The sequence below is a fragment of the Podarcis tiliguerta genome (genome assembly GCF_965153285.1).
Source record: "Podarcis tiliguerta genome assembly, chromosome: 10".
NCBI classification, from domain to species: domain Eukaryota; kingdom Metazoa; phylum Chordata; class Lepidosauria; order Squamata; family Lacertidae; genus Podarcis; species Podarcis tiliguerta.
In genome coordinates this window covers 57,776,870-57,788,641 of record NC_139543.1, presented here as the reverse complement: position 1 = coordinate 57,788,641, position 11,772 = coordinate 57,776,870, and the positions used below count along the sequence as shown (strand labels likewise).

Genomic DNA, 11,772 nt, shown 5'->3' with positions numbered 1-11,772 from the left:
GAGATTTATTGCCAAGATTATTTGAAATAACTTCAGAAAATAAGAAGAGCCTGCTGAATCAGGCCAGTGGCCCATCTAGTCCAGCAACCTGTTCTCACAGTGGCCAACCAGATATTATTATTATTATTATCATTATTATTATTATTATTATTATTATTATTATTATTATTTATACCCCGCCCATCTGGCTGGGTTTCTCCAGCCACTCTGGGTGGCTTCCAATGGAATATTAAAATACAATAACCTATTAAACATTAAAACCTTCCCTAAATTACAAAGTCGCTGCTTCCACTTCTGAGGAAGGGATGGGCAGGAATGACCATGGCTGGCTCTGAGGTCCTCTGCTGGCTGTGAGGAGGAAAGAGCACAGGGTTTCAATTGTCTGCCAGCACAACCTGAAATGACTTATGGCCATGTTATACGCATGCATTTTATCCTCTGGAATCTGTAACAATATTCAAAATGTCCTTGCTGAAATCATTTGTTGCTACTTGCTGTCTCCCACTCAGCCCCTGCTTTGCATAACCTGAACCCTCCAGTAAAGGCTGAGGCTGTGGACATACTTCCTTTTAATCTGCATTCAGGCTGAGCATTGTGCACACGGCGCCACATTCCACATCCTTTATCCACCCTAACATTTCTTATGGTGCATTCCATTCTGATGCTGTTTACTCCAAACCAGAAGATAACTGTGTAAGCAAACACACCCTGAGGGTCAGCTCAGTTGGTACAGCATGAGACTCTACCCTCAGTGTTGTGGGTATGAGCCCCACATTGGGCGAAATATTCCTGCATTGCAAGGGGTTGAAGTAGATGATCCTCACAGTTCCTTCCAAGTCCACATTTCTATGATGCTATGATTTGGAGCACTTTTAAAGCACATGACCTCTTGAAAAGAATTCTGGGAACTGTAGTTTACCCCTCACAAAGCTACCATTCCCAGCATCTTTAACAAATCTCAGTTTTGGGGAATGTCGTGCACATCAAATGTGTTTTACATGTGCTGGCAAAATGTACACAGCCAGAGGCAGTTTGGGATCTTATTCATACGGTCCTTTCTTTCCTTACATCCTTTGTGTGTTCTTCAGGCCTTCATATGACAGCTCTTTTTTATCCTGTGAAAGCAATGCTGCTAAGTCAACAGGGAAACTGCTGGTGTACAAAGGGCATTCTGCTGAAAATTACTGATTAAAAGTTGGACATAGGTTTCCCCGCCCTTCTCTCTCATTTCTTCAGGGTATTTGCTTAGGCACTCCCCTCCTATCGTGCCAAGAGAAGTCATTTTATTGGAAACAGGAACTTCATTTTTCTCACTCGAGTTTCTCCTTTCACCACAAGAGTGTTGATCAGTTTCATCCTGCTGAACAAGCACAGAAGCAGAAAATGGAACTTAGCAAAGACCGTGGCATTACAATGAATGATGGGAACAAAATCCCCGTACTGGGGTTTGGAACATATACTCCGGACACTGTAAGTAAAACATTTAACTCTCAGATTGTTGTAACTTGTTTTTGAAGAGCAAAATGCCTGCCAGCTGCTGAGTGCTTCATACATTGCAAAGCACAGCACGAGATACCTCACCTGATCTGAGAAGCCAATTGTGCATGAGAACTTCTTGGGTCACAGCAGCCAAGAATGGTTTGTAGCTGAGAAACAGTTTCCAGTGTGAGTTGCTGCAGGATTCAAAGTCCCCAGTGCAAAATTTCTAGTGATATTTTCAAAAATATTTCTATAGAACTATAAGTGCCCACTATTAGTTTTGTTGGGAGTAACAATATTATCCAAACTCACCAGGCATTAGCTAACTATTCTGGACACTAACAATAAATATAAAATCAATTCTTTATCCAAACCATCTTCATTTGGTCCATTCCATATCACCAGTAATGCAAATGAAGGGATTGGTGTCGATTCTTGTTATATAATTAAATTAATTTCTAGGAATATCATGAATTTACCAAATAAAAGCTACCACTCAGTTTTTTTGAAGGAATTTTCCTTTTTCCCTTTTTCCAATTCATATGCCTGCTCCATTCACATATAAAGTGAGGGTAGAATCTATTTTATACAAAGACATACATGCTGACGAAGAGACTTCCTCAATCCCTTCTTGGATATCTCATCTACTGTCTTTCACAAACATTAAACGATTTTTTAAAAAGAGCATTCTACAAACTGTATGTGTCAACAGTGTTCCACTGTTTGAACCAAAATAACTGACAAGTTAATTGATTGCTCGTTTTAAATCCTGCATGCCAACATATGTGTTGTATTATGCGAATATTATTTGGCATAATACAACACATATAAATCACTTTTTCACATGTTTTTTCTTTATTTTTATTTGATGACTCAGGTCTAGTTTGACAATGTCCACCGACAATGTGTTACTTTGTTATAAATGTGCCAGAAACCTTGACTAACTTTTTCACCTTTTCAACTGGTAGAATCAAAAAAGCAAGTGTGAGGAGGCTACAAAGATAGCAATAGAATTCGGCTTCCGTCATATTGATGGTGCATATGTATACCAGACTGAGGAAGAAGTTGGGCGGGCCGTTCGTGCAAAGATCTCAGATGGAACAGTAAAAAGGGAAGACATTTTCTACACCGGAAAAGTGAGTGAGTTTGGCAAATTTTTTTACAAAAAATGAGTCAAATATAGTGCCTGCATCATGATGCTATTTCACAGACATTATTTAACAAAATCAGAGCAAAATGCCTCTCCCTATATAAACCTACCCAGACTCTGCGTTCATCCTCAGAGGCTCATCTTTGTATGCTTCCTCCATGTGAGGCTCAGAGGGTGGCAAAACGAGAACAGCGCCTTTTCTGTCGGGGGAATGCTCTCTGCAGGGAGGTTCATTATACACCTCTAGATACCAGGCGAATATGTTCCTCTTAAACCAAGCCTTGGGCTCACTAATATTCTACACACTGTTTAAACCTGTTTGTGGGAGGATGGTTTACAGTTCTGTTGCTTCTGTTTTGACTATTTATTTGTGCTTTTATCTTGTGAACCACCCTGAGATCTTTTGATGAAGGGCAATATAGAAATTTAATAAATAAATAGTAAAAATATTATTTATAATTAATAATGGTTTTTAAATTGCTTTACCTCACCACATCAATTCAGAATACTCTTCAGAAGAATATTTGAGTTTGCCCTTAACACTGTGCACACCGGAATAATCATCTGCCACAGCTATATGGTCCCGAGATCCAAAAACTCTATGGCTGTGTGAAAATATAAATATCCTTTTAATTTTGACAGCTTTGGAGTACCTTCCACCGCCCTGAGTTGGTTCGGAAATGCTTAGAAGAATCACTGAAGAAACTTCAGTTTGACTACATGGATCTGTTCATAATTCACAATCCGTATTCTATGAAGGTAAATCATTATTGATGTCATAATTGAGTACTTGAGCAAGTATTGAGTACAATAATTGAATGTGTGGGGGGAGGGCCTGTTAAAAATATTTTATTCCCTGAAGGAACATTGGGAATTGTCATTTCCTAGAGATGCTGACAGTTCTCTGCTAGAACATATCTTAATCAAAGAATGATCGCTCCCAGATTTTGGGGGAGAAACATGCCAGTTAAAGAAAACCTTTGCATATAATGAGTACATTAACCACATAGGCATCATAAGAAATAAATTGTGTGCAGAGCAGGACTTGGCGAGGGGTCGAGGGAAGAAAGAAAATGGGTTGGAGCAATGGGGAAACAGACCTGTACTTGTGATTTGAGTTTCCCACAGATCCCTGCACTGTGGTATCAGCCCCTGCAAGGTGAACTCCCTCTTTATCCCTCTTGAATAAACAAGAATGTGAAATGTGGTGCTTGTGATTTGAGTTTCCCACAGATCTTTACACTGTAGTACCGGCCCTTGCAAGTTTATCTCCCTTTTTCTATCACTGTCATTAGTATTAGATAATATTACAGAGATAAGAGAACTTCTAGGCCTGAAGTGCACTTATTCCCTCCGCCTCCTTCTTTTCCAGCCTGGACCAGATTTAATTCCCATGGGAGAAGACAAAAAAATGATTTTTGACAACGTAGATCTTCAGAAGACATGGGAGGTAGGTGCCTGGGATTAGGAAATCCAGCCCTTGAGTCTTTCAGATACAGAGCACAGTAGCCTTCCACCAGAGGAGGCAATTCCAGAACAATGACTCACACAATGGCTCCTACGAGAGCTGGTGAAATATAAGACTCCAATCTGACTCTAGAAAAAGGTGTGGCCTCAGCTATTCAACAAACACCACTCAACAAACATTTTGTGTTTTCTTTGCCAGGCAATGGAGGCGTGCAAAGATGCTGGCTTGGTGAGGTCCATCGGAGTGTCCAACTTCACCCGTAAGCAGCTGGAAATGATCCTCAACAAGCCAGGATTGAAATACAAGCCAGTGATAAACCAGGTCAAGTGTGATTGCTTTTTTTAGTGGTTTCTCCAAGCACAGTTGAAAGCTTCTTTATTTAAGCTCTTTTGTGAGAGGACCTTTGTTTGAACAAACACAGCCATTCCCTTGAAAAACTTGCTTAAGGCTATAAGATTGCAGATCCAGTGACAAGAAGATATGGTTATGAGTTGTGGGGCGGACTCCCATAAATTCCTGGAACCAGTAATGAGTTCTCATTTAATCAAGACCTCTGAAGAAAGTGTGGAAAAGTCCATAATGTTTGAAACAGGCATCTCAGGTAGAAGGAGGTCTGCAAGCAGTCAGGGCCCACACAGCCTCTTGTGGGGACTCTGGAAGTTCTCAATTGGGGAGTGAAGGGCTTTTGAGTTAGGCATCTGGGCAAAGCTGCTGCGCACAAGCAGCCCTGATTCACTTGGGCACTGGTGTATATCATATAACCAATGAGACCCTGATAAAGAAGAATCCCAGATGATATAGAGCAGGCTTCCTCAACCTCGTCCCTCCAGATGTTTTTGGCCTACAACTCCCATGATCCCTAGCTAGGAGGACCAGTGGTCAGGGATTATGGGAATTGTAGTCTCAAAACATCTGGAGGGCCAAGGTTGAGGAAGCCTGATATAGAGGCATCTGCTCAGCTTGAAGAAAAGCCAGGCAAATCCCCCATCAGACCTTTCTGCTCAACGTAGAAAATTCAGAGACTGAGTGGGCAGAAATAGAGACACAGCAGGCAGGACAGTGTGATCAGGATATTTCCAACAAGGCTGGAGCGACAGGAGATTGTGAGGGAATAAGCCCTGTCCCTCATATCCATCTAATACACATTTCACAGGTGAGGAGTGTGGCAATGGAAACCACAAATGCAAGAATGGTCATCTAAAGATTCTGATACATCAGAAAGTAAAACACACTTTAAGAAAAGTAATACTGGGATATTTCAAGAAATAATAGCATGGTTCTGCTTTTCTGTCTTTCCTTTATTTCACAGTATTCTTTGTTTCATCTGAATTCTCACTTTGGGGTTGTGTTGGGGGATTTTGAATCCACAGGTTGAATGCCATCCTTATCGGAACCAAAGCAAGCTGCTGGCCTTCTGCAAGTCAAACAATATTATCCTGGAAGGATATAGTGTCCTGGGATCCCAAAGGGACCCAAGATGGTAAGAGTTGGGAACGTTTGGGAACCACCTCAGGCACCACCTAGGCCCACTATTCCCCAGCATCCAGATCAGCTCTGAAGGTTGCATTCTTGGCCCCACAATTAATAAAGTGCATCGTGGTGAATACCAGCACTAGGACCTTTTCTGTAGTGGCCCCTCAATTGGTGAAATCATTCCACAAAGAGATCTACAAAGCTCTTCCCCTCCCATTTTAGATATTCTCAGAAACCTTCCCATTGCTAAAGTGTGTGTGTATATATATATATATATATATATGCAGGTTTTGGTGTCCTCGGGTGTCTTCCCGTGTAAAAGTTGGGGTGTCTAGGCGACGTTTCGACGAGGTCTCACTCGTCATCTTCAGGCTGGTGCTTTCGGCTTCTTGTTACTGGAACAGAGCAGGATCTCAGTGTTTGAGTTCCTATAAATACTGTTGAGGAGGTGTGGTGTATAGCCTCCAATGTTCTTCTTTTCCAACACATGAAAGAAACAGGACACGAAATTAATTTTGCAGATTCCAAATTGCTCTTTAACATGGAACATCACCACAAGAGAATAATCATGGAAGCCATCGAGATAGAGAAACACCCTCACAACATGAACAAGCGTGACGACACATCCCGCTTGCCAGACATCTGGAAATTAGCCCTCCCCACAAAATCTGACACCAGATCCAGAGGCACACAGAACGCCATCACCAATCAACCACACCAGACCCAAACCCAGACCCTCTCCACAGATAAATTACAGACACCATCCAGTAGCCAAACCAGGGTGGCACCTCCGGATGCTGCACCCCCCTGCAATCCCTACACAGATCGGGCTGGCACAGGCCACAAAACCACAGCTCGCCCCTATACACGAAGTCAAGCCAGAGCACAACCAAGTGCAGTACAGCCATCTTCTCAGAAAAACTCTTCACAAAGTTCAAGAGTTCAAGACACGAAGGCTTTAGCAACTAATCCACACCTAATGACCCACCTAAGTGGGATTCAGGAAATCACTCAAGAAATCACTCAAGATATCCCTCAAGTAATTAAGGAACAAAAGAAGAAAAGGCACACTAGCCTGGGAACCTCCTCTCTGCCCAGAACATTGGAGGCTATACACCACACCTCCTCAACAGTATTTATAGGAACTCAAACACTGAGATCCTGCTCTGTTCCAGTAACAAGAAGCCGAAAGCACCAGCCTGAAGATGACGAGTGAGACCTCGTCGAAACGTCGCCTAGACACCCCAACTTTTACACGGGAAGACACCCGAGGACACCAAAACCTGCATTCCTGTACCCGTGAAAATCTACGAAAGCATATATATATATATATATATTACTGCTTGACTTCTCCCCAACGTATGTTTTCAAATGTTGCAGGCAGGGAGCTATTTAATAATTTCTGCTTCTGAAATGTTGTGCTGTTTTTAAATCATATTTATATTATGTTTAATGTTGCTTAAGCAGTAGAATGGCAGAGACAAAAGGACCCTGTATCCAGGCTTACATTTACAGTAAATAATTATAGCATTTCTCTTTTTACACAGCTTATTTTGTGTGTCTCAGACGTTTGAATTGTATTGTTTTTATCTATATTGGAAGCCACTTAAGTGCTTATTTTTAACAAGTGGGACCAGCGACAAATATTGAGTTCTCCTTCAAGACAACGAGCTGTGCATTCCTCCAGGATCCTCCATTTCATTTGAACATCAACTCTCCAGCAGGCACACAGGATTCTTTGGGCCTTTCTTTCCTGCCTTAGGTGTCCCCCTCCAAATACTGATTGTACTTAAGCAAAGAAAGAAACCTCCCTTTTGTGCACAGATGCTACCATTTTGCCTACAGAATAATCCATATGCAACGTATGAGTTTGCGATTTATTAGTGGAGGGGGTAGAGCATGGTACTAAAAACTTATATTAATTCAAATCCACTAACCAAGCTTTAAATACAAAATATTTAGTGTATTTTGCATGGACCAGGCCAATACTGTATTAATTTTAGAGTGAGGTTTATATATTCTGGACACCAGAAACACGCCTTCTGTTGCTTTCCGGCAGGATAGATCAAAACACTCCTGTCTTGCTTGAAGACCCTCTGTTAGTTGCGATTGCCAAGAAGTACAACAAAACCCCAGCTCTTGTGGCTATTCGCTACCAACTGCAGCGTGGCCTGGTGGTCCTAGTGAAGACCTACACCAGAAAGCGAATTGAGGAAAATGCCCAGGTAAAGCAGTAAATATTAATCCATTTAAAAACAATACCGAAAAAGCAGGTCATTTGGACACTGTGATCTCACGGGTCACATGACACGAGTACGGGAGTGAAGATGCACATCTTGGTTTGGGGACTCAAAAAGTTGGAGGAGTTTCCAGCAGTGAGTATTCAGAAGAATCACTGCCTCAGACCGTGAAGTCAGAGTGCAACCATCATGACTAGCTTCCATTGGTATTCTTATCCACCATGAACTTGTCTAATGTTTAAAGCCATCCAAGTTGGTGGCTGTCACTTCCTTCCCATGGGAGCAAGTTCGGTAGTTTAGCTATAAACTGCATGAAGAACTTCCTTCGCTGGACTATGACTTCCCTCATCCCTGACCATTGGACATGATGGCTGAGACTGATGGGGAGTTGGAGTCCATCCACATCTGGGGGGCCACAGTTTCCCCACTCCTGTTCTATTGCAAACCTACATTACTATGCATATAAAATTCCCTCAGTGGGAGGACATCTGGACTGAAGCTGTTAAATGAAGGAATTGAACTTTGGAAGGTGGTAGCAAAGTTTGCTTTGGTTTCTCTGTTGCTGGAAAAAAGTGCACAGCTCTGAGGTGCAGAAAGAAGACATGATTAAATACCACCTCAGCATTTTATTTTCTCCCCCTGACAGGCATTTACTTTCCAGCTGTCTGAGGAGGATATGAAATCCATTGATGGCCTTCACAAAAGCATGAGCTTTTTAAAAGCAGAAATGTAAGTCACATTTATATAGTAAGCATATGAATACATAAAACTGGTTCACGCAAGAATTGATACTGCGAGAGCAAAAGGAAGAAAAGATCTGGTATCCATCTCTTCTCTTCATAGAGAATAAGGTGAAATTATAGAAGGAATTACTGTGGAGATTTTGTACGAAAGCCCCATGCATTGTTGGAGTGGGGTGCATTTTGAATTTCAGCCTCCCAGATAGTCAGCAGGGAGGGCATTTGATGGCAAACTAGGGGCGGAGCTTACAATGCACTGTGTGAAGTGGTCTCATGAAGTAATGGCTGGCAACAGATCAATGTGTGTTGCTTGTGAATCTTCCACACCCCTGAGTGTTGACTCTCTTTTCTTTTGTTTCAGATTTGCTGGTCACCCACAATATTATCCACCAGATGTGGAATAAGTTCCCGTCTCCCATCTCCAATTTATCCCCTTCTGAACCTGGGTCCTTTTGCATGGAAAAAAATTGTTCTAACTAGGGGTGGGCAAATCTGTCAGTATCAATTCCTCCCAGCAACCCAGCGGCTCATTTTCCACTCTTCAGTTCCTCACATCTCCACATCACTTTGGGAATTTTGAAAATCTCTTGAAAATTCATAATTGCAAATTTCTCCTACCATCCACCATTTTCTTTGCACTTTTGGCTAAACTAAAGCATGTATTCTGTAACTGAACAACTGCATCACAAAATTCAGAGAATTGCCACTTTCTTTTGGATAACTGCATTTCGATTTGCATATTGGTACAAGAAGTGTGAGCTGTGTAGTTTCTCATTAAAATGTGAACAAAACTAAACTCCTCCTCTATCCCTACTTCTTTCTAATGTGTCAAATAGCAGTTTCAAGGGGGTGATTCATATAATGAAAATAGCACAAGGGGGGGGGAGGATTAACATTCATAAAAAGAAGCAGCTGCATAGCCTGAGATTTATTGCCAAGATTATTTGAAATAACTTCAGAAAATAAGAAGAGCCTGCTGAATCAGGCCAGTGGCCCATCTAGTCCAGTTATGTTATATCATATCATATCATATCATATCATATCATATCATATCATATCATATCATATCATATCATATCATATTATTTATTTATACCCCGCCCATCTGGCTGGGTTTCTCCAGGCACTCTGGGCGGCATCCAATGGAATATTAAAATACAATAACCTATTAAACATTAAAAGCTTCCCTAAGCAGGGTTGTCTTCAGATGTCTTCTAAAAATCAGGTAGTTGTTTTTCTCTTTGACATCTGGTGGGAAACTTCTAAATTACAAAGTCGCTGCTTCCACGTCTGAGGAAGGGATGGGCAGGAATGACCATGGCTGGCTCTGAGGTCCTCTGCTGGCTGTGAGGAGTAAAGAGCACAGGGTTTCAATTGTCTGCCAGCACAACCTGAAATGACTTCTGGCCATGTTATACGCATGCATTCTATCCTCTGGAATCTGTAACAATATTCAAAATGTCTTTGCTGAAATCATTTGTTGCTACTTGCTGTCTCCCACTCAGCCCCTGCTTTGCATAACCTGAACCCTCCAGTAAAGGCTGAGTCTGTGGACACTCTTCCTTTTAATCTGCATTCAGGCTGAGCGTTGTGCACACGGTGCCATGTTCCACTCAGAACACCCAGCTTCGTTGGGTTAACAGATGCCTCCATATATTTCATTTATTATTTTGTTTCTGAGCATACGTGTTTTCGTTTCAATACTACAGCCTGAAGAAAAGGTCTGCATAGGTTTTAGGCTTGCTTTTCCTATGTTTAACATTTACTAATCTAACAAAGAGGTGATGTTTCTTGATCAAAGATTGCAATAGGCCTCTGCAATACGTTATTGGAATGCTATTATTATTATTATTATTAATCAGACAGCTGCTCACTGGAAGGACAGATCCTGAAGCTGAGGCTCCAATACTTTGGCCACCTCATGAGAAGAGAAGACTCACTGGAAAAGACCCTGATGTTGGGAAAGATGGAGGGCACAAGGAGAAGGGGACGACAGAGGACGAGATGGTTAGACAGTGTTCTCGAAGCTACAAACATGAGTCTGACCAAACTGCGGGTGGCAGTGGAAGACAGGAGTGCCTGGCGTGCTCTGGTCCATGGGGTCACGAAGAGTCGGACATGACTGAACGACTAAACAACAACAACAAATCAGACAGCTATTATTTATCTTGTGAAAGCAATACTACTAAGTCAGCAAAATGGTAACTGTGGGGCATCAAAGGATATTCTGCTGAAAATTACTGGTAAAAATTTGGCCAAGGACTTCCCTGCCCTTCTCTCTCATTTCTTCAGGGCATTTTCTTAGACTTCCCCCTCCTATCGTGCCAACAGAATACATTTTATTGGAAACAGGAACTTCATTTTTCTGACTCAAAGTTTTCTATTGAATTTTAAACAGATTAAGCTTTAATCATCTTCGGACAACTGACAGGCAATCCATAGATTTTATGTAGAAATGCATACAATTTTGCAAAAAAGTATTACCATTTAAACCTCTAGCATGAAGTCGTAACCTCATTAAAGAAAAGAACGTACACAGCCTCTGCTGCATTATTTTCCGCATTCCTTAATTCCTTCTATGCTAATCTATTGTACAGTGGTACCTCAGGTTAAGTACTTAATTCGTTCCGGAGGTCCGTACTTAACCTGAAACTGTTCTTAACCTGAAGCACCACTTTAGCTAATGGGACCTCCTGCTGCTGCTGCGCCGCCGGAGCACGATTTCTGTTCTCATCTTGAAGCAAAGTTCTTAACCTGAAGCACTATTTCTGGGTTAGCGGAGTCTGTAACCTGAAGCGTATGTAACCTGAAGCATATGTAACCTGAGGTACCACTGTATCACAAACAAAAGGGAAATCACCAATCAAAGCTATTGGTGTTGTGGAGGGCACTGTGGTGAAAATTTTGAAACTTTGGTATAGTTAACATGTAAGCACTGCAACTCTTTGTTGGAATCACATTAATCCAAAGTCTGGAGCAAGATAGGGAGTGTCCCTGCCCTTCTTTGTAGCTTCAACAGAACACTGGCTTAGACGCTTCCCTTTCATCATGTCCAAGGAAGATGTTTCCTTAAAAATGCACACTCTATTCATTTTTCTCACTCGAGTGTCTGCTTTCAGCAGAAGAATGTGGTAAAATTTCAGTCTTGAGTCAAGTACTGAATGGGCACAGAAACAAAAATGGCTGTCAGCAGAGACCATGGCATTACAATGAATGATGGCA

At 41.7% G+C, this 11,772-nt stretch overlaps 1 protein-coding gene across 2 annotated transcripts; it reads left to right on the top strand.

Annotated features, from left to right (window-relative positions):
- Nucleotides 1-1,315: 1,315 nt before the first annotated feature.
- LOC310659176 (aldo-keto reductase family 1 member C3-like) lies at nucleotides 1,316-9,346 on the top strand. Of its 2 annotated transcripts, none has more exons than XM_083402378.1 (9): nucleotides 1,316-1,470; nucleotides 2,448-2,615; nucleotides 3,272-3,388; nucleotides 4,002-4,079; nucleotides 4,296-4,418; nucleotides 5,468-5,577; nucleotides 7,630-7,795; nucleotides 8,457-8,539; nucleotides 8,912-9,346. In XM_083402378.1, exons 1-9 carry the CDS (start codon nucleotides 1,384-1,386, stop codon nucleotides 8,952-8,954), a joined length of 975 nt encoding a protein of 324 aa, XP_083258504.1. In that variant the 5' UTR covers nucleotides 1,316-1,383; the 3' UTR covers nucleotides 8,955-9,346. The 2 variants fall into 2 exon arrangements, with proteins under 2 accessions (XP_083258504.1, XP_083258505.1); XM_083402379.1 differs by having other exon boundaries at nucleotides 1,363-1,470; nucleotides 2,463-2,615.
- Nucleotides 9,347-11,772: the final 2,426 nt, after the last annotated feature.